Below are 22,499 nucleotides of genomic sequence, written 5' to 3' on the forward strand. Positions count from 1 at the left end.
AAATGGAAAATTTCACGGTTTCTGAGGCGATTTATTGTCGTCTTTGTTTGAACAATGATGGAAATTTCATCGAAATTACCGAAAATGATCAACAACTCATAGAAAAAATTACGAAACTCTTCAATTTCGATGTAGATGAGGCGGATTTCTCTCACTTTATTTGTGTTTCGTGCCACGATCGAGTCTCGGAAATTGCGGATTTCATCGAAAAAGTCCAGCAGAACCAAGAGACCTTGAGAAATGCGAATATCAAAGAAGAACCTGTCGAAGAAGTTGTTGCTTTTGACGACGAAATTCAGAATTACGATCAAAAAGAAGAAATTATCGAAGAAGATGCTGAAGGAAATTCCCAGGAAATTGTTGTGACGGAGAAATTTACGGAAAAATATTATTGTGACGACTGTGAAACGGCTTTTTGTACAAAATCCTCGTTAGTGAGACACATGAGACGATCTCATTTGCCACTGGAAACAACAAGAGTCGAGACTACGGGATCAGTGGCAAGGTTTTTTAATAAATTAATTGATATCTCGCAGTACCTTTTATGTGAATTATGTGATGACAAGCCTGCCTTTGAGACTTTTGAGCTGATGTGTGAGCATTATTCGACGCAGCATGACTGTCGGGGGTACGTCAAGTGCTGTGGATCTGTTTTTTATACGAAACGAAGTGTTGTTACTCATGCTGATCGGCATTTGGCGCCAACGGATTATATGTAAGGATTTTTTTAAAATTATTTTTTGAACATTTTTAGTGAAAAAATTCAGTTTTTTTATTTAAAAATTTTCGAGAGAGATTTATTTTTTCCTAAAAAATATTTTAAAAAATTATTTTAATTGTATTCTCGATAAATTTTATTTAAAAATTCTAATTTTTAGTTTAAAAAAAAATTTTTCATTAAAAAAATATATTTTTTTTAATTTTTTAATTTGAAAAATATTTGAAGAGTAAATTAATTTTAAAAAATATTTTAAATTTTTAAAAAAAAAAATTCATCTAATTTAAAAAAATTTTTTATAAAAATTTTTTAAAAATTGTATTAAATATTTATTTTCATTAATTTTATTATTTTTGAAAAAAAAATTAAATTAAAAAATCTTCAATTTTTACAAATTTAAAAAAATTAAAAAAAAATATTATTTTTTTACAAAAAAAAAATAAAATAAAATAATAATAATAATAAAAAATTATAATAATAAAATGCAAAGCACAATTTGGAGAAAAATTGTAATTTTTAATAATTATTTTTTTCAATTTTTTGCCTCTTCAGAGCTTTTAAAATTCAATTTTAATTAATTTTTTTTCAAAATTTTAATTTCAGGTGTTCAATTTGCAACAAAATGATGCCCAACAAAGCTACTCTAAAAGATCACATGGATCGCCATCGTCCCGACGAAGAGAAAAATTACGTTTGTGACATTTGCGAGAAACGTTTTTACCGCGAATATCACTTAATTTACCACACGCGACAAGTGCACAAAAAGGAACGCGAAGAGAAACACACTTGCGTCGAATGTAACAAATCCTACAGCACTCGATGGGTTCTGGAGCAACACATGAGACGATTTCACCTTGGAGGCGACTACAAAACGTGGATTTGCGAAAGTTGCGGCAAAAGTTTCTTCACGAAGCAGGACTTGCATTCCCATATCAGCTTCAAACACACCGATAATCGTCAAAAATGCCCGATTTGTGGCATTGTCATCAAATGTATGAGACGTCACATGCAGATGCACAAGGAAATGGAGCAAGAAATTAATTGCGAAGTGTGTGGAAAAAAAGTTCCAACGACACAGGCATTGAAATCTCATATGAAAGTGCATGAACAAAAGTAAAAAATCTTAAATTTCGATAAAAATTAATTTTTTTTAACAAAAAATATTTTTTAGACGCTTTAATTGCACCGTTTGCGAAAAATCCTTCCGCCTAAAAGCTGCCTTGATGGACCACATGAGTCAACATGGAGGGCGCCCGAGACATTTTTGCCATTTTTGTGATAGAACCTTCAATAATTCCGGCAACAAAGCGAAACACATCAAACTAATGCACGCCGAAGAGCAACGACAGCGACTCGAGAATCAAAGATTGCAAAAAGAAATGAAATTTAATGAAAGCGCGGTGAATTAACGAACATTTTTATTTTTTTAGGCTTAAAAAAACACAGCATAGAGTAACGGACCTTCGTCGAATGTGCCCATATGTTACATGTGTGTCCATATGTTACATATGTGTCCATATGTTGCATGTGCGTGTGCCTCATCTGATTACGCCGACCCGTAGAATTTATAAATAAATAAAAGAAAACAATAAAAAAAGGTAAACAGACACTTTTTAACGTAAAAAATTGATAAAATCAAAGGAAATTCAGACCGGTTAACAATTAAAAGTAAAAATTTTTTCAAGGTGAGTCCAAAAACGAAGTGAAAAACATAAAAAATCATCATTTAATGCAGTTAAAGTTCATTTTTATTCATTAAATTTTCATTAATTGACACGAAAAAACAAAATTTCGAGAAATTTTCTTTGTAACCTTGAACGTAATTTTCAAAGACACCCAAAAAATCGCGAGAAAAAAATCACATTTAACGATCGATCGACATTCACGAGAAAAAATACATCAAAATTCGACACATTCCTAACCCACTTACAAATTAACGCGAGAAATCTAGACATAAAATAAATAATAAATTAAAATTAAAATAAATAAAAGTGTCGCAAAGTAAAAATTGCGATCTGGCAATTGACAGGATTGGAGCAGCTTCAGCAAAATACGACTTTAGAACCTAATTTGGAAGTCCTTGTAGTCATATTTGTAAATTGTTTCCCAATTTGTGAAGTCGCATCGTTCAATTTCGCATCCAGGTGATCCGACTTTCGATAGCCAGTGGACCCTTCGAGCAAAAAATCAAATTTTAAAATATTTCCGGTGAAAAAAAAAATATTTTTCTTACATTTTATCCATTTCGACCTTTATTCCTTGCATTTTTCCGATAATTGTGCCCTTTTTTGAGTTTTTCACCCAGCCCCGGATGCCATTTGACAAGGCGATGTCTTTGCAATATTTCGTAAAACTGACTCCTGTGCAAGAAAATTTTGTCAACATGAGAAGTTGTTATGCAACACTTGAAGAATTTCATTGAATGAGGTCAAAAAATTTGGACTTCCGGATAACAAAATGGGATTTTTCGTCAAAACTCACCTTGAACATGACCAAAAACTTCAAAATCGCATTCCACGAGCACATCATCGGGCTCATCCATGATTGGGCTTTCGACGCGTTCCGTCACAACGTTTTCTGTCTCGGTTTCCATTTTTCCTCTGTTTTTGTTGAATTTCAACTTGAAATTGAATTTTTAACTTTTTTTTTTGGGGGAATTTATTTAAAGAAATTCCTTGAACTTCACGTAATCGAAATTTCTCGCAGTTTCTCTGTTTATTTCCGACTCGCGTACTTTTCCGCCGTTAATCTTAATCGCATGAACGCTCAATGAACATTAATTGAATTTTCATCGACTGCAACTACCTTTATATAAAATTCAACATTGTAGGCACTTGATCAAAGGTTTTGTTGCATGTGGCGAGAGAAATTCGTGTCTCTGTGTCTCTACTTATCTTGATTTATTTACAATTTGTATCGACGCGAAAGAAAGTGAAAAATAGAAAAAAGGTTTAAAAGTCGTTGTGGTGATTTATTTTGAGTTTCAGTGCATTTTTGATTGTTAATTGCATCAAAAGGGTCTAAAGAATTAACAAGAATTTATTTTTTTGTATCGATTTGTTTTCTATGGAATAAAAGAAGAATTCAAATTAATTAAAATTTAATAAAAATAATTAATTTTGTATTTTAAATAAAAATTTTCGGACTTATAATTGTGTAAAATTGTAATTTAGGCCGCTCCAAATTTTTTTTGAACTTTTTGTCCCATGCCCCATTTCAAAAGCCGAAAATCCAATAGGGCAAAAAAAAAAGTTAAAAATTTCATCAAAATTGACCATTTTTTGGTCCTTTTCCTTACTTTTTCAAGGAATTTTCAAAAATTTTTTAAGATATTTTCAATTTTTAATTTTTTTTGTGCTGAAAATTGTATTTTAACATAAATTTTCTTCTTTAAAATTTTTTTCAAAAAAATTACTTTTCAAAATTTTTTGACCGTTATTTTTATGAATTTTTTTGGTTTAAATTTTTACCTTGAAATATTCTGAGATTAATTTTAAATTATCAAATTTCAATGGAAATACCATAAAAATAACTAAATTATTCATTATTGATCAAAAATTGTTAAAATTTTGTCATTTTGTATGAAAAAGTATTTCAAATTTTTTTTTTATTTTGTTGCCCCCCCCATTTCGAAAAATAGTTTTTGGGACAAAAAGTTCGAAAAAAATTTGGAGCGGCCTTATCAATTAATTTATTAATTTAATTTAATTTTAATTTAATTTTTTCTTCAAAATTTCATTTAAATTATTTACAATATTCAAAAAATTTTTTTTAATAAATAAAAATTTAAAAAAAATTATAAAAAAAATAAATAAAAAATTTTTCATAGTAGAAAATAATTTATACACACTTTTTACTCAAAAATTATTTTACCTATATTTAAAAAAAAAATATAAAAAATAAATAATTTATTTTAAATTTAATTATTTTTTTCAAATATTAGAGAAAATAATTTTTTGAAAAATATTTCATTAAATCTTAATTTTTTTAATTAAATATTTTTTTTATCAAAATGTTGGAATGAATTTAAAAATTAAAAAAAAATAATAAAAAAATGAGAAAATATAAAATAAACATTTACCTAAATTTAATTCGAAAAGTTTATTATTTTTACAATTTTTTAATAAAAAATATTTTTTTTATAATTTTCTTTATTTTTTTTTTATTTCATTTATTTTATTTTTTTTTATTTTTGTAAATTCTTTAATATTTTTAAAAATGTTTTTTATTGAAAATCCCGTAAATTTTTCTTTACCTAAAAAAAATAATTTGAAAACATCAAAGACAAAAAACTTACCGAAATCGAGCTAATTTCCCAATAAAAATCCCTTGAATGCCAAATTTAATTTTAATCGTCCAAACATTTTAACAGCGCCCCGCACATGATAATATGCAAAAAGGAAATAAAAAACATTAAAGTGCGTCAGTTAGGCCGACATGTGAAAATTCTAAAAGAACTAAATATAACAACAACTTTGCTCTCTTTCACTTCTTCTTCTCTCTTCGTGCGATGTCATGTTAGTGAAATGGGTGGAAAAACATAGATTTGTCCCTGATTCACTTCCACAGACACTTTTCGAGTTGTTGACAAATGGACTGTGCAAATTAATCTTCTATGTTATTAAATTTGATTTATTAATTTAATTGTCGACATACTTTTTCCCATTTTTTTTTTCTTGTTGATCAAATTTAGGTGAATTTTCTATGCAATTTCACAGAGTGCCAAGAAATTCCTTTTGTTCTCACATTTTTCGTCGCGTTTATTTTTTTTTGTGTCTTAAGACAACCACAACTCGTAGTGAAAGTGTTGATATTATTTTTATGATGCTTTTAAGTTCAAGGTTAATTTTCATACAAATTATTTTCTCTTTTTTGGCAATCATGGGAAATTGTGTTGTCGTCGTCGATAAACAAACCACCTTGACTTGAAAAGAAAAAATAAACAAAAGAAAAGGAAGATGAGACATCGCACGTGCGATAAAAATAAAAAAAAATTATCAATGAATCGCGACGTTGCATTTTTATTTTACGACATCAACGAATGTCAGTCACTTTTTTGCTGCATGACGATTAATTAATTAATTATTTAATTGAGATTTTTTTGAAAAATGAGTCAACCTTCGATGTGCATCAAAATTTCATTAGGGAGGGAGGTAAAAGTGGTCTAAGGTCAGTCTTTTGTCTATTTGTGACAATTTTGAATTGGGTCGTTGTCGGAAGTCGTCATTTAATGCTAAATTAGAGCAAATGTCGAACAGCATGCGGTTATTAAAAAGTAAATGAGTTTTATTGCAATTTACGATTAGATTTGCATCGTTCGTTGCGGAATGTCAGGTGATGCAAAAGACGGGCAGAAAATTAGAAAAAAATTTTTTTTGACATGATTTTTATTTATTTTTTTATTATTTTTGTATTTATCGTTATTTACAAGAAAAATATATTTTTTTTATTTTATTCTATTTACAGTCAAATATTTAATTTTTATTTTTCTACGTTTAAAACTAAAAATAATTAGCAATATTTGGTCTTTTAAATCTGCGCACTCAAAATTTTTTTTTCTTAATCGATTTTGCAGTTAAAAAAATAATTTTCACAAGAAAATACCTATCTTTTAATGAAAAAGTTTTTTTTTTATTTAAAAAACATAAAAAATTTAAAAAATAATTAAATTAAAAAAAATGTTAAAAAATAAATTTATTTTTTTTTAATTTTTAATTATTTTTTTATTATTTAATTTTTTTTTATGTTTTTTAAAATAAAAAATATTTTTTAATTATTTGAATTAAAATTTTAAAATAAAAATTAAATTTGGACTGATTTTAAATTAACAACAATTGGAATGAAAGTTTTGGCATATTTTAGCATATCAAAATTATTTTTTGAAATTTTTTTTTTATTTTAATTTATTTTTTTAATTCAATTTTTTTAATTCGAAAAATAATTCGGATTTTAAATTAAAAATTTAAATTAAATTAAATTAAATTTTTAATTAATTAATTTTTTATTTAAAAAAAAACTTATAATAAAAAATTAAATATTCATGAAAGTTTTGGCATATTTTAGCATATCAAAATTATTTTTTGAACATATTCGATAAAAAAAAATCGAGTGCTACACGAATTCAAGCTTCCTATTAAAACAACAACTTTATAAAATTTTAACATTTTTTTCTCTTAAGATCTAATTTACTATACGATAAATTCGGGTTTCTCTTTAAGAAAACTAAAATATAATTGGGAGTAGCTAACATTTAATTAATAATTACTGTATTTTTTTTTTAATTTTGTGATATTTGACACCTTTAGTACTCAAAAAAAAGAGGAATGTTTTTAAAACCGTCTCTTCCCGGTTTTTTTTTTATATTAGTCATTCGCGTTGGAAGGATTCCTTGGAAAGCGTGTTTAGCTCGTTATTTTTCTTATTGTTATTCTCGTTGGCATCGACTTCGGCAACGGTGATTTTTGTGAGAAGCTCTTGTTGTTCCAGCGATATCAAGTTGTTATCATGAGTATTTGTGTTAATGATGCGATTTTTGACAATTGTGGCGTTAATGTTGTTCTCCAAGAGACTAATGTTGTTTTGTTCTTGACGTTCGAGCGTTTCCAAAAGACGTTTTTGCTTTTTCGTGCGTTCTTTTTGGAAGAAAAGTCGGATGTAGTAAACGGGAAAGATGACACATTGGCCAGCGGGCTCTTCTGCGTCGATGTAAACGCCACGTACGAGCACCGAGTTTGAACAATTGAGGAGGATGAGGAGAATTATTGAAACGCCGTGTGTAATCCAGTCGCCTAATTCCTTGTTGTCTGTTGAAATTTAAGAAAAAAGTGAAAAATTTTAATTTTTTAAGCAATTTTTTACATTTTAAGCCAAAAATCGCTAAAAAAAATTAAAATTTCACAAAAATTACCTGTTAAAAAATAATTATCAAGCACATGCCAGACCCCACGCCAAACATTAATCGTCCCAATGAAGCTGAAAAACAAAAATACATCCGCCGCAGCCACTCGTTGCCATCCTTCCAAACGATCGCAGGCCCATTTCATCACCGGTTGCAAGGCGAACGTGATCGCAACCACCGAATATCCAATCAACTTTCGGAATTGATTGAAAAAAGAGGAAAAAATTAATTTTTATGATGAAATTAACTTTTGTGAACGACACGCAAGGTCAATGCTTCTATTGTAAACTCATCAAAAAGAATAAAATTCATCATCTTAGAGGAGCATTCTCTAATCTATATAAATTACGGTTAAATATTTGTGTACACGAAAAAAAAAATAAGTAGGTATGTGACGCACTTAGATTACTTGAGAAAAAAAATCTCAACAAAAAAATTTTTTTTTTTTTTAACAACTTACCACTGAACCCCATGAAGAGTAAATCGGGTTATCGGGAAAAAGTTCCAAATCCAAGAAAACCCACAAGCCTCGCCAGACAAAAACTACCAACGTTCCTATCACAAGTACAGAGAAAATGCAGTCCAACACGTACAAGCCAGGATCGCGGGAACCCTAAAAATTACAAATTTCCATGTGAAAAATTTTTTTGCCGCTAGATGGCGCTTTGTTTTAAAAAGTCACTTGATTTACCCGCTTTTTGAACATTGTCGGAACCGTAAAATATTCCTTCGAATCGTCGATAATGCACACAAAAGGAGCCGCCGAAATGTTTCGTAAGCCCTTAAATAAGGCTAAAATAACTACACTGACCCCTACCGTCGTTAGTATGAACCACCAATTGTGTGGCGTATAGAGGTCAAGTAAGGCCCATCCACCCCTCCAACCTAATTAAATATTTTTTTTAGAAATTTTAGAAAATTTTCCATTCCCAAATTTGTTATCATCATTACCATTGACACACACAAACCCATAGACGTACGTATAAAGGCGCGATCCCACGTAATACAGCAACCGATGCTTATCAGGATCCAAATACCGTTGAAAGTGATACTGAAATCCCGTAAAGATCAGATGCCCGTTAATTCCGATGGCCAGCGATGCCAAGGCACTGTACGTTGGATTATCGGGATACAGATAAAGTGCTACGAGATTCCAGGTTCCGCGCCAATACGTCACAATGACAGTCGCAAGGACAAATGTCACGTAACAAATGTCAAGAATCTGCAGAAAAATGGCGTAAAAACTGATGCGTGGATTTAAAACGCCGTCAGCGAGACCAGCAGTACTCCCACGCATTTTTTCAAAATGATTTATTTTTGTCGTACGTCGAATCGGTTATTTACTTAATTAGCATTTGAGATGATAATAAATGGATGAGGATGAAGTTTAGTTTTATGAACTTGTCATTTACGGCACTAAATCACTAATAACGCACACTCTCGATCTCCTCAACTTTTCTTCTTTTGTCTCATTTTATATTTATTTGTAATGCGATAAGATAGAAGAGTCTGGTGGGTCGCTTGTTTGTTGTCAAAAAAAAAAACGAAAAAATGTGAACTATTTGACTGCCTGCCTGAACGGCTATTTATCAAAGAGAAACAATGGGCACAGATTTAATTTGATCTTGTAAATTTTTTCGTATGGAAACAGAATCTTTTTTATCTTTTTATCAACATCATCATCGTTAAAGTTAAATCATCACGAGAGCTTCTCTTTTCGTTTTGTTTATGTTTTATTTAATATTTATTTGCACAGAAGCCGTTTTTATTTTATTTTTGTCAAGGCACTTTTTTTGGCAAAATAATTTTTTTATGGAGACGTTTTTTCTTTGGTAATTTTTTTAACAATCGGTTTTCAAATTTATGAACCGGTTAATCTTATTATTCGCTCAAATTAAATATTTTTTTTTTATCAAATCACATTTTTTTGAAAAAAATTATTCTTTTAAATATTTTTGAGCTTTTTAAACCGATTTCAAGAGTTTTTTTTGTCAATAATTGATTTTCAAATTTATGAATCGGTTATTTTTTGTTAAAAGCCGGATTTTTAACAATTTTTTAAACAAATTTAACAAATTTTTAACACTGTATTTTTATATTTTATTTTATTTTTGATTATGAAAATTTTTTTAAGAATTCACATAACCGATTTCCACAAAAGTTTTTTTTTCAAAAATCGGTTCTCAAATTTACGAATCGGTTATTTTTTGTCAAGTACTCAATTTTTATCAGATTTTTGATAAAATTTCACTTTTTTACGTATATCAATTTTTTTTGCGAAGATTTTTTTAAATCCAATCGGTTTTCAAATTGATGAATCGGTTATTTTTTATAAAAAAATTAATTTTCTTCACGAAACTTATAAAATTCACTTTAGTCGAACGAGCGCGAATTCTCGCGCTTTATTTACTGAAACATCTTAATCATTTCAGTTCTCTTTGTCTTACAATTCGTTCTCGTTTCGTTCCACTATAAATATTATTTTATCATTTTTTTTGTCTTTTCGCAAATATTCTAACTAAAAATAATTCTGTTCGATTATAATTAGGACAAAGCTCTGACTGTGATGCGCGTTATCACTAAACTGCACACTTGAAAAAAGCTTGTCCAGTACTACATTCTATTTCATTGTAATTTTATTATTACACTGATTGCATTTGCATTTGCGAAATCTCCTCATGTGTTGTGGTGTGCAATTTTACGTGAAAAAAAAAAGACTTTGTATCGAAAAGGAGGAAGAACTCATTAATTCATTTAGTATTTAAACATTTAAGCAAAAATGCATCCATTGTCAATCCATAATTTCTTCCTTTGTTCTGACGTTCGGGCCCACGTTATTTTGTACAAGTACCGCACGATTTATGAATGAAGTGCAATTATTTCTATTTTAAACAAAAATATATATTTTCGAGAGATACACGAAAAAAAAAACGGGCAGGTCGAGTCGCAAACCCGCTCAGATGACGCTCAGTACTGACCTGTCCATATGTAACTTTTTCCAGATTAACTCCGCGCAAACTAAGATAATCATCATCATCTCTGTCTTCTTTACTCACAATTTTTGTTCTCATTTCGTTATCGATGCGTTCCGTACACGAGCGCTTATCATTCATGAAATTTTATCTAAAAATTGCTCTCGTCGTTGATTTTTTAGTCTCATATCAACAACATCAACGTAACGAAGAAACACTTGAGTCTGATTGAATTTATCCATCAAAGAGTTTCGTTTTTGTTTGTTCCCAAAAAAAAAAAACAGCGACAACTGAATTTCCGCATGAAATTTTTGCCACAAAGTCAATAAATAACAGTTTTCGTGAATGAATTGCAAATAAACCGATTTTCGTGCGAAGGAAAAAAAATCTTGTTTAATCTTATGATTATTATGGCCAAGTGAATTTATGACAATGACGGCGGAAAAAATCATAAAATATGTGCGCTGTATCTTACAGACAGTAAGAAGAAGAAGAGTTCATCATCATCATTAATCGAAGTGTGAATTTTAGATGTTTGTTTATCATCTATTGTGTCCTTCGTGTAATGGCGTTTATTTGTTTGTCTAGCGAAGATTATGAGAAGGTCAATGAAATATTCGTGAAGAAAATTTTTTTAAGAATAAAAACATTCAAAAATTGTCGGTTTTCAAATTTCAATCGGTTATCTATTCAATTTAATTTTGAAGCTAAAAGTCAAAGGTGAACTTTCAAAATTCAATAATTTGAGTTTTTAAAATAAATAATTAGAGATAAAAGTTTTACAAAAATACATTTTTTTCATTTAATTTTTCAATTAAAATTCGTTTCAGGAAACCAATCGGTTCTCAAATTTTTACGGTAATTTTTTTATAAACTAAATTTTGTAGAAAAATTATCAAAATATTAAATTTTTAAGGAATTTTATTAAAAAAACATACTCTTAATGAGCATTTTTCAATAATTTTTATTTATTTCCAATAAATATCGGTTCTCAAATTTTAATCGGTTATTTTATAATTTTTACATATAACGGAAATTTTATTTTAAAAACAAATTCAGTTCAATATTGGGGATTCCAGACCTCAGAAAAATTAATTAAAATTACATGAAATCAAAATTTCCCACAATTTTAATTAAATTTAATCGGTTATGAATCGGTTTTCAAATTTTAACGGTAATTTTATGATTTCGTATAAAACAGAAATTTCATTTGGAAAAGGATTTTGGTCCAAAATCAAGGATTATGGACCTCAAAAAACTAATCAAGGCCACATAAAGTGAAAATTTCTCACAATTTTTCATTAAAATTCAAATTTTTATCGGTTATGAATCGGTTCTCAAATTTTATCGGTTAATAAAATTTTATTTTAACGAATTTTGTTCTAAATCTAATTTTTTTTTGAAAAAATGGAGACGGCTTGTATTTTTTCTTCAAAAAAGCTTGTTCAAGTGACTTTTTCTGATAATTTTCGTTAAAATAAAAAAAAACTTACCTCCGTTCTAAATCTCGTTGGAAAACTAAAAGTAAACTCCTTTCTATCCGTAATTATAATCATTGGTGCCGCCAACAAATTCCTCATTCCTCTCAACCCTATCAAGGGAATGAGACAAATGACCGATGTAAAAACAGCAGGACACAATTTCTTGCCTAAAGACATAAAAAAAAATTAATTTCTCTGCTAATCAAGCAATAAAAATAAAAACTCATACCAAAATACTCCTCAAACGCATCCCATCCGCCTCGCCATTGCATAATGCATCCAATACTGAAGCAATAAGTATAGATTTTGGTCACTAAAAATCTTCGCAACTTTCGTTTCCAACATTTTTTCTCCTTTTCACACTCGAGAACGGCAAATTCCGCGTGCAAAATCTCCCGTAACAAGGTAAAAACGACATGCAACCCCGATCCGATGATGAAACAATAAGACGGCGCAAAGTAATCCGAGGTCAAAATGTTCCAAGTGCCACGCCAATGAGCAATTACCAAGGGACTGATGACAAAAAGGGACATCATGGTGTCAAAAATGTGCAAAAGACGCTTCGTGCACTTGGAAGGTCTCTCGGGATACGCGAAAAATAAAATATCCGCACTAAGGGAATGTGAAAGGAGATCCGTGCTCCTGTTAAAAATAATTATTTCCGGCATTTTTGTCACTTTTTTCGTCGTTTCACTTTAGTTTTTCATATTTTTTTCTCGCTCAATACCAATTAGGAATGTGTCGAAGTCGCGTCAATATTTAATCAGGCAATTAGATATATCGGATTTCTGGACAAATAAATTCCATATGGAGCGAAATTCACACGAGTTGTGGGTAACTTGTTGCCGTGACGATTACCAGAAAAAAACTAAATGTCTTAATGCGATAAGTGAGTGATGGAGCAAGAAAAACGGTGTAATTTGATGACCAAACACACGACGCCGCCACTCGTACTTCGCATTCGTCGACGCACGTTACTTGCATGAAATATTCGTTTTTCCTCCTAATTTGTCTCTTTCGACAAACTATGCGCAGAAAATTTGAACGCAGATGTCAAGACAACGAAACAAAAAAAAAATGCGAAGAAAAATCTTGGCTATAAAAAAATTAATTAAGTGGAATCCCCAAAATCGTGTTCTATTTTTATTCTTTTTTATTTCTTGGGATGAGGTTTGATCGGTTTTTGATCCCTTTTTATGGCAAAAAAAATTTTTTTTTTCTTGTGGAACAAGGATCGTCATCGCAGGTCAACGGTCAATAATTGAAAAACTAACAATTGTTACGCATCCCTTGACCTTAAAAAAGTCGTAAAAAGTAGCAAACCAAACAACAACAACATTAATCCTGTGTACATTTAAATGAAATTCAACACGTTCGGGTGATGCGCAAGGTCACACTTTTTACGCTCGTTTTTGTGAATGAATCTCAAATATCAACAGAAATTATGGGTTCTTAGTAGTTTGCATGTACTTTAGTTTTATAGTGTGTGCGATTGGAGAGGGAAATAAAATTTTTTGTTGATCCAATGAACTTGTAAATTGTTGATTTTTCTTTAGATGAGATTATTTCTTTTAAATAAATTAAAGAAATTTGATTTTTTTTAATTTTTTTAATTGGTGCCAAACAAATACTTTGAATAGAATTTTTAAGCTTGTAGCATGAAAAAAAATTAAATCTTGGTAATTTAAAATTGTTTGTATAAATTTAAATGAAATTTCATAAGACGAAAAAGTTGTAAAAAAAATATTTTGTAAATTTTTTGCGTTTTATCAAATTATTAATTAATATTTTAATTAAAATTGAATTAAAAAGAAATCCAAAAAAAACTATAGAGATTGAAAAAAAAATAAATTAAAAAATATAAATTGAATTGATAAATTATAAATAAATTACTAAATAGAAACTAATAATTTTTTAAAGAGTCAGAAAGCAGAACATTGTATAAAAATTAAAAAGTATAAAAAAGAAGTACCTACCATATTTTTAACAAAAAAAAAATTGTAAAAATAAATATTTCATTATAAATAATAAAATTTTATTTCATCGATGAAATTTAAAAAAAAAATCAAAAATTTGGATTTTTTACTTTTTTATTTTAAAATTTTAAATTTTTTTAAATTTTAAGTTAAAAATCCAAAAAAATTTTTCCGATTATTTTGGACCCAAAACAATTTTTTAAAATTTCGGAGGGGGGAGTAAAATTACAAAAAAAAAAATTTCATAAAAATAAATAACAAAATTTTTAACAAATTTGGGCCCTTAATGAATATTTTAGTAATTTTTGTGGTATTTACATTGATATTTGATGATTCAAATTGATCTCAGAGTATTTCAAGTTAAAAATTTAAACAAAAAAATTTCATAAAAATAACTGTCCAAAAATTTTGAAAAATAATTTTTTTGAAAATATTTTTAGAGAAGGAATTTCATGTAAAATTTCGTTTTTCAACACAAAAAATTTTGAAAATTGAAAATATTTTAAAAAATTTTTGAAAATTTATTGAAAAAGTAAGGAAAAAGACCAAAAAATGGTCAATTTTGATGAAATTTTTAATTTTTTTTTTGCCCCATTGGATTTTGGGCTTTTGAAATGGGACAGGGGACAAAAACATAAAAAAAAATTTGGAGCGGCCTAAATTTAAAAAAATTAATAGAGAAAAAAAATCTCTTAGTAAAACTCTATTAATTTAAAAAAAATAATTAAATTTTTAATTTAAAAAAAATATGCTTTCTGAAAAAATTATTAGTTTCTATTTAGTAATTTATTTATTATATTAATTATTTATTTAATTTATATTTTTTAATTTTTTTTTCAATTTCTATTAAAATTTACAAAAAATTATAAAAAAGTTCATACAAACCGGAGATCATTTAAAAAACATTTTTATGAAATTTTCATATGTACATCGAAGTTTATTCTATTTTTTAAGTTTTTGCTTCTCTCAATATTTTACGAGTTTCAATTGAAATGCGAGACCAATATGAAACGTTATAAAAAATAATTAATTTAAAATAAAATTTTAAAATTAATTAAATTTTTGTAAAAAAAAATCAATTAATTTGTAGAAAATCTAAAAATATTCGTGGAAATCTCAAAAGCAACATAAATGATAAAATTTTGGTAAAATTATGTTAAATGTTTTCTTCATAAAAAAAAGAAAAAAAAAATTTGCACATTTTTTTTTGTTTTTGTCAACAAAACGATTAACCAAAATTAAGAAAAATGCTACTTTTTTCTCAATTGCGTATCGAATTAACGATGATTGATTACCTTTTTTTTATCTGCGTCGTCGTCATCGCGTCATTCCAAAGAAAAATACATTTTTTTAAGGATAATTCATTTTTATTTCTGAATAAATTTGTTGAATAAAACACGATAAAATATTATATTTTTGTTATATAAAATATTAATGGAAATTTCTGTCTTGTCTTTTTTTCGCCTTCAAGACTTAATTTTCTCTAAAAAAAAACTCCTCTACCAAATTTCTAACAATTCTAGTTCCGTTCGTCATCAAAACTCATCAAACTTTTATAAATATTGAATTATTTGTTAATAAGTCTTTAAATGTTTGGTTGGCACCTTTACAACTAACTACGGTGCCAAATTCGTTTGCTAAGCGCAATTAATAACTTCAACGGTAACATTAAAAATCTCTAAAACACACAAAAAGGCAATTTAAAAACCTTTTTTTTACACATCTATTTAATAAAAATCGTAATTCAGGAAGCTAAGAACATCAAAAAGTTGTAGAAATCGAGCAGATATCAAAAAGTTTGGTTATCAAAAGACTAAAATCGCTAAGCTAAGTAACTGGGGGAGACGCCTGGTAGCTAGTTTTTATTATTTTAAAGATTTTTTTGTAGGCAATTGATTGATTTGATAATTTTTGGAAGAGTTTTTTGATAAGTGCTTCTTAAATGCTAGTTTAGGAGATTTTTTTTTAAAATTTAACTTTTTTCACAGAATTTTCTTTCTGAGGCACACTTTTATCAGATACCCCTGTATTTGACCGGTCAAAGCTCTTGGTGTTATTTTTAACATTTTTTTTTCAAAAGGGGAAGGAATAGAGCTTTGACTTTGAGTTAATTTTTGTTTGATACTTTGAAAGAAGATTAAACGACAGTCTACTCAAAAATATCACTCTGAAACTTTTTTTCAAGCATCGATGGAGACGCCTTGTCTTTTTTTCTAAATTTTAATATTTTTTTCAAGAATTTACAGCGTCGTGTAACTCTTACTGCGCGACTCCAATGCTTTAAATGCCAATTTTTCGCGTTTTCTTCCACGACCCGTGATGATGTCGAGATTGTTTGAACTGCCATTCAGATTTTCTGGAAGCACTTGTGACTGGAAACAATGCTAAAAGATAAGAATTTAATGAAAAATTTGATTTTTTTGGTAAAATAATTTTTTTTACATCAAAAACTGAAACCCTTTGTGCGGTAATTTGGTCGGGAAACCTCCAAGGCTTGCGATTATTCGATTGTTGGCTCTTCCATGCGGGATATCCTTGCGCTGCCTTCTTCAAGTCGCTGATCATGCGTGGCCCAAGGGTATGAGTGACTTTGTTGACGAGCCATGAAGGAAGTTTTCCTTGCGGATCGCAGTGCGCAACGTAGCCCAATGAACATCCTTTTGGGTTCCTCGGATGGGGGCGAATTACGAAACCAGTGATGTAGGAAGTTGCCCTGAAATTAAATGAAAAAAGTAAAATTTTGGTGAAAATGTAATTTTTTTACACAGGCAAGATTTATTTTTTAATTTAACATTTTTTTATAATTTCGAAATTACCTATTTTATTCTATTTTTTTTAATTAAATTTTAATTTAAACTTTTTCCAAAAATTTTTTTTAGAAGAGAACCTTTTGTATTTTTTTAATTTTTAAAAAGAATTATTTTAATTAATTTTTTAAAAATAAAATTTTTTAAAAAAAAAAAAATTAAATTTTCAAAAAAATTAAAAAAATTATTTAATTAATTATTTTTTAAAAATTTTTAAAAACAATTATTATAATTTTAAATTATTTTTTCAAAATTATATTATAAATTTTTAAATTAGGCGAATAATTAATTTTATTAATTAAATTAAATTAAATATTTTAATTTTTTTTAAATTTTAAATTTAAATTTTTATAAATTTATTTTTTTTTTTTTAATTTTTTAATATAATTAAATTTTTAAAAATTACAATTTAAAGTAAAATTTAATTTTTAAATTATTTTTGAAAAAAATTATTTAATTAATTATTTTTTATTTTAAATTAATTATTTTAATTATTAATTAATTAATTTATTAATTATTAATTAATTAATTTATTTTAATTTTATTTTATTAAAAATTATTTTTGCAATTTTTCAAAATTTTTTCGATATTTTTTTTTTAATTCGTAAGAACCTTTTTACAACACAAAAATCAAATTTTCTCACTATTTCAAGGTAATTTTAATTAAAAATTTTGCTCACCTGACATATCCTTTCTTCGGAGGAAAGTCCTTGTGCGGCACCGAACGCGAAATGAGCATTTGTTCCTCTCCCGTATCGAGCCATGAGCGTTGCAAGATGAAATCTCGCGGTTTGAGCGGCGGCGGACATGACACTAAAACATTAAAATTCAAAAAAATGTAACAAAAATCCCCAAAAACGACATGAAACACGTACTTGCATAATACCCAACATCATTATTAACATTAAAAACGCCAATTTCAAAGGAATCTAACATATGCGAGTCCCACACCTTACGATAATCCGGATCATGCAAGACATCGAACAGCACATCTGGCTCGCAATCCTCGAAAAGCGAGTGAATTTTAACCATTTTAAAGTTGCACGCGTCAACGGGCTTCGTCCAAACCTTCGTGTCGCCCTTCGAGACCTCCAAGGTCCAATTTTTGTGCTCCTCAATGAACTGTTTCAGCCGATAAAAGTCTTCGTCGTCGGCGATGCGAGCCATTTTCATCGCAAAAAAACACTAAACACTCAAATTCTTGACAATTTAACGGAAAAGGGGAACACAGAGCCACCAAAAAGACATTCAGAGTGTTACTGACCCGCGGATTTTGCCGTCCTGAAGCTGTTGCGATGCCTTCTGGAACTTATTTTGACGAAATTTTGATGCGTTGGAAGAAAAGGAACGCGCATGTCCGTGGCGTACCGTTCATGAATAATTTGTTGTGACTTCGAAAGGCATGATTTTGACATTGAGTCCTTTCGGTTACGGTATTATTTACAAACAAACCGGAAAAAAAGGAAAAATCCAGAAATTCCTTTAAGGCCCATTGTGAGTGACTCAGAAATCAATCGGAATAATTAAAATACGACGATAAGATTTTTTTACTACTGAAACGTAACCGCACTAACACTTGTCAATTTTATTGATATTTCGTCATCAATTCTCTTAAAAATAAATTTACGCTGTACATAAGTGCTCTTCGCTACTAGAATACATAGAAAGAACGTTATCAACGCTATTATGACAGAAAAAATGCTTAATTTACATTTTTGTATGTGTTTCTGTCTTTTGTAGAGCAACAATTTGGTCGTGTGAGAGGATTTTTGGCAGTGTTGGAGTGCTCGCTCGATACTACAGACTCGATTTTTTCGTTTTCTCGCCAAAATTCAAGGAAACCAGTCGCAGGATGACGTGTAACTCAGGATGTCAGATGCTGGATCAGCGTGTTGATGAGTGGCTAAAATGGGATAAAGTAAGAAATATTAATTTTTTGCAATTTTTCTAATTAAATATTGATTTTTTTCTTGTAGAATGACAAAACTCGCAAGGAAATTCAAGATTTGGTCAATGAAAAAGCTTGGGACGAACTGAAATCGCGACTAAATGAACGTTTGGCATTCGGCACTGCTGGATTACGTGGCAAGATGCAAGCCGGGTTCAATGGGATGAATGATTTGGTGATTGTTCAGACGGCACAGGGGCTTGTCAAGTGCTTGTTCGAGAAGTTTCCGCATGAAGAGGTGCGTGAAAGGGGAGTTGTTATTGGATTTGATGGTCGTCATAATAGTAAGAGGTGAGTTTTTGTTGGTTTTTATGAAAAAAATGACTGAAATGTAGGAAAATTAAATTGAAAAATTTTATTGGATTCTCAAGAATTTTTAAAAATTGAGAAAATAGCTCAAAAATGTTTGATTTTTTGAATTATTTGAATATTCTACTTAATTTTTTTTACATTTTTTTACATGAAATCGTTGAAAAAATTCAAAAAATTAAATTTTTATTTTTTTTTCCTATTTGAATTTTTAATTATTTTTTGTTTATTTTATTGAAATTTATACATAATTAATTAAAAAAATTAAATTAATTAATTAAAATAATTTAAATTTAAAAAAATATTTAAAAAAAATTATTAATAAAAATATTATTTTTTTTTAAATTTAAAAAAATGATTAAAATATATTTAATTTTTTTTAAATATTAAATTAATAATTTTTAAAAAAAAAAAAATAAATTGTTTTTTTTTTTAATAATAAAATAATTGAATTTAATTTAATTTAAAAAATTAAATTTTTTTTTTCAAAAAAATCAAAATTACTTAGTTTTAAAAATTGAAAAATATTTTAATTTTTTTTTTTAAAATTAAAAAAAAAAATAATTAAATTAATTTTTTTAAATATTTTAATTAATATTTATTTTAAATATATTTTAAAATATTATTTTAAAAAATTATTATTTATTTTTTTTTACAAAATTTTTATAATATTTTGTTATATTATTTTTTTTTAAAGCAGCTTGCTAATATTTTTTTTATCATTTTTTTTAGATTCGCTGAATTATCTGCAACAATCTTCTTGGCTGAAAAGACGCCCGTTTACTTGTTCCACACAACCGTTCCAACGCCCTTCGTCCCATTTACGGTTCTCGAAAAACGCTGCGTTGCCGGCATCATGGTAACTGCCTCGCACAACCCCAAAGAAGACAACGGCTACAAAGTTTATTGGAGTAATGGCGCTCAAATCATGTCGCCGCACGACAAAGACATCCAAAAATCAATTTTGAACAATTTAGTACCACTCGAAAGCTCATGGGATCTCACACGCTTGACATCTCCTTTGGTAAAAAATCCTTACGACGAAATTTTATCCAGTTATTGCTCGAAACTCCGTCAAAATATCCCAAAAACCTATTTTGACTGCAATTCCAAGTCGTCTCTCAAGTTCGTTTATACCGCAATGCATGGCGTCGGCTATCCTTACGTCGTGGAAGCATTTAAAGCTGCTGGATTATCAGAAGTTCTGCCAGTTCTCGAGCAACGTGACCCAGATCCGGAATTTCCAACGGTTAAATTCCCAAATCCCGAAGAAGGAAAATCTTGTTTGAACTTGTCGATCGCGTTGGCAGACAAAAATGAGTGTTCCATCATTTTAGCGAACGATCCTGATGCTGATCGACTTGCTGTTGCGGAAAAAAATAACAAAAATGAATGGCGAGTGTTCACTGGAAACGAACTTGGAGCGTTGCTCGGTTGGTGGGCCATCCAAAACTTTAAGGAATTGAATCCAGATAAAAGTTTGGATAATTGCTACTTGCTCGCAAGCACCGTAAGCTCGAAAATATTAAACGCAATTGCCAAAGTTGAAGGTTGTCACTTTGAAGAAACACTCACGGGATTCAAATTCATGGGAAATCGAGCGATTGAGTTGATCAAAGAAGGCAAAACGGTGTTGTTTGCCTTTGAAGAAGCGATTGGCTTCATGTTTTCCTCAACTGTGTTGGATAAAGACGGCGTAAGTGCCGCGGCGCATCTCGCAACGATGGCTTCCTACTTGAAACAGAAATTTAATCGAAATTTATCCGAGCAACTTGACGAAATTTACAAAAATTATGGATTTCATTGCACGAAAACGTCGTATTATTTCTGCTATGACCCGAATATTACCTTTAAAATGTTCCAAAGGATTAGAAATATCAAAAATGACGGAAAATATCCCGAAAGTGTCTCGAATGGCAAATACAAGATTGCTGAAATTCATGACATAACCACGAAAAAAGTTGTTAGGTAAGTTATTTAATTAGGCAAATTATTATAAAAATGTTTTTTTTGCACTGGTCAAAAAATATTTTAAAAATTTTAATGAAATATTTAAGAAATTTAATTTTAAATAATTAGAAAATTTTTTAAATTTATTTTAAAGAGATTTTTAAACTAATTTGTTATAATTTTAATTAATTAATTAAATTAAAAATAATTTTTTTTTGTTTTTATTTGGTAAATATTTATGAATTAAATTTAAAAATAAATTTAAAAAATTAAAAAAATAATTAAAAATAATTTTTTTTAAATAAATATTTAAAAATTAAATAAAAGTTTAAAAATATAATTAATATAATAATTTAAAAAATTAAATTAAATAAAAAATAAATTAATCAATTAAATAAAGTTAATTTATTTTTTTTTTAATTAATTAAAATTTTGTCATGTTAATTAAAATTTTTTTTTCATTTAATTAAATTATTTCCCACAATTTTTTTTTATAAAAAACCTTATTGGCTTGATAAAAAATTTAAAAATTTTTAAAATTAAAAAATTTAAAATTAAAAAAAAATAGAAAATTTCTTAAAAAAAAAAAAAAATAAAAATAAAATTTAAAAAAAAAATTTAAAAAAAAAAAAATAAAAAAAAAAAATTTTAAAAAATTAATAAAATTTAATCAACCTAAGAAACTAACTAAAAAAATTTATTTAAGATATTCCAACGACAATGGAGCTCCTGCCAAGGTCATTTACGGCGTTGATTTAAGTCCCTCAGCGAAACCTGTTACTCCAACTGTCACTTCGTCCCAGATGATCATCTTTACTTTCGAAAACGGGGTCGTCATAACATTACGAACCAGTGGCACGGAGCCTAAAATTAAATATTACGCTGAAATGTGCGCCAAACCAGGAGACAGGTAAAAATTTTTTATCGAATTTTATTAATATTTTGCCTAATTCTTGAAATTTAATCTATTTTAGTAACTTTGGAGCCCTTCGAGAGACCTTGGATGACGTCATCTCTTGCGTTTGCAACGAATTCCTGCAACCAACGGAAAATAATTTAAAACCCAAATCCGATTAAAAATTATTTTTTATGCTTTGACTTCAACTTTGACCAGAAATACGTAATTTTCAGCAGTTTTTGACGAATTAAAGCCTCCTTCGTTGAAAAAATTTAAAATTAAAACACATTTTTTTATTAAAAATATAATTTTTACACAAATTTGACACAAATTTACCAAAACTGATTACAAAAAAATTATTTCTACCCCTTTTAGCTACAATTATTTCAATAAAATTGTACAAAAAATCATTTTTTTACTTAAATTCTATTATTTTTTATGACTTAAGCTCTATGTAAGAAAAAGTTGTCTTGAAATTTATTTATTTAAAATCTGTCAAAAAAATTTCTTAATAATATTTGGGTTAAAATATGATTAAAATG

The 22,499-nt window shown here is 28.2% G+C and overlaps 5 protein-coding genes across 5 annotated transcripts; 2 read left to right on the forward strand and 3 right to left on the reverse strand.

Annotated features, from left to right (window-relative positions):
* The first annotated feature begins 2 nt into the window (after nt 1-2).
* On the forward strand, nt 3-2,127 carry LOC134828562 (zinc finger protein 845-like). Its single transcript, XM_063841538.1, has 3 exons — nt 3-715; nt 1,322-1,831; nt 1,890-2,127. The coding sequence occupies exons 1-3, from the start codon at nt 3-5 to the stop codon at nt 2,125-2,127; spliced, it is 1,461 nt and encodes a 486-aa protein (XP_063697608.1).
* LOC134832249 (phosphopentomutase) lies at nt 2,124-22,330 on the forward strand. The gene is made up of 6 exons (XM_063846227.1): nt 2,124-2,403; nt 18,593-18,770; nt 18,829-19,091; nt 19,842-21,077; nt 21,766-21,969; nt 22,034-22,330. Exons 2-6 carry the CDS (start codon nt 18,705-18,707, stop codon nt 22,134-22,136), a joined length of 1,872 nt encoding a protein of 623 aa, XP_063702297.1. The 5' UTR covers nt 2,124-2,403; nt 18,593-18,704; the 3' UTR covers nt 22,137-22,330.
* LOC134830573 (acylphosphatase-2) lies at nt 2,440-3,542 on the reverse strand. Its single transcript, XM_063844104.1, has 3 exons — nt 3,200-3,542; nt 2,952-3,078; nt 2,440-2,891 (listed from the first exon to the last, which is right to left on the reverse strand). The coding sequence occupies exons 1-3, from the start codon at nt 3,309-3,311 to the stop codon at nt 2,777-2,779; spliced, it is 354 nt and encodes a 117-aa protein (XP_063700174.1). The 5' UTR covers nt 3,312-3,542; the 3' UTR covers nt 2,440-2,776.
* On the reverse strand, nt 6,948-9,561 carry LOC134831710 (uncharacterized). Its single transcript, XM_063845516.1, has 5 exons — nt 8,568-9,561; nt 8,308-8,501; nt 8,077-8,229; nt 7,626-7,809; nt 6,948-7,521 (listed from the first exon to the last, which is right to left on the reverse strand). Exons 1-5 carry the CDS (start codon nt 8,911-8,913, stop codon nt 7,085-7,087), a joined length of 1,314 nt encoding a protein of 437 aa, XP_063701586.1. The 5' UTR covers nt 8,914-9,561; the 3' UTR covers nt 6,948-7,084.
* LOC134831760 (START domain-containing protein 10-like) lies at nt 15,486-18,450 on the reverse strand. The gene is made up of 4 exons (XM_063845571.1): nt 17,728-18,450; nt 17,533-17,665; nt 16,488-16,758; nt 15,486-16,429 (listed from the first exon to the last, which is right to left on the reverse strand). The coding sequence occupies exons 1-4, from the start codon at nt 18,023-18,025 to the stop codon at nt 16,286-16,288; spliced, it is 846 nt and encodes a 281-aa protein (XP_063701641.1). The 5' UTR covers nt 18,026-18,450; the 3' UTR covers nt 15,486-16,285.
* Nucleotides 22,331-22,499: the final 169 nt, after the last annotated feature.

Source organism: Culicoides brevitarsis, chromosome 2, assembly GCF_036172545.1.
Source record: "Culicoides brevitarsis isolate CSIRO-B50_1 chromosome 2, AGI_CSIRO_Cbre_v1, whole genome shotgun sequence".
Lineage (NCBI taxonomy): Eukaryota > Metazoa > Arthropoda > Insecta > Diptera > Ceratopogonidae > Culicoides > Culicoides brevitarsis.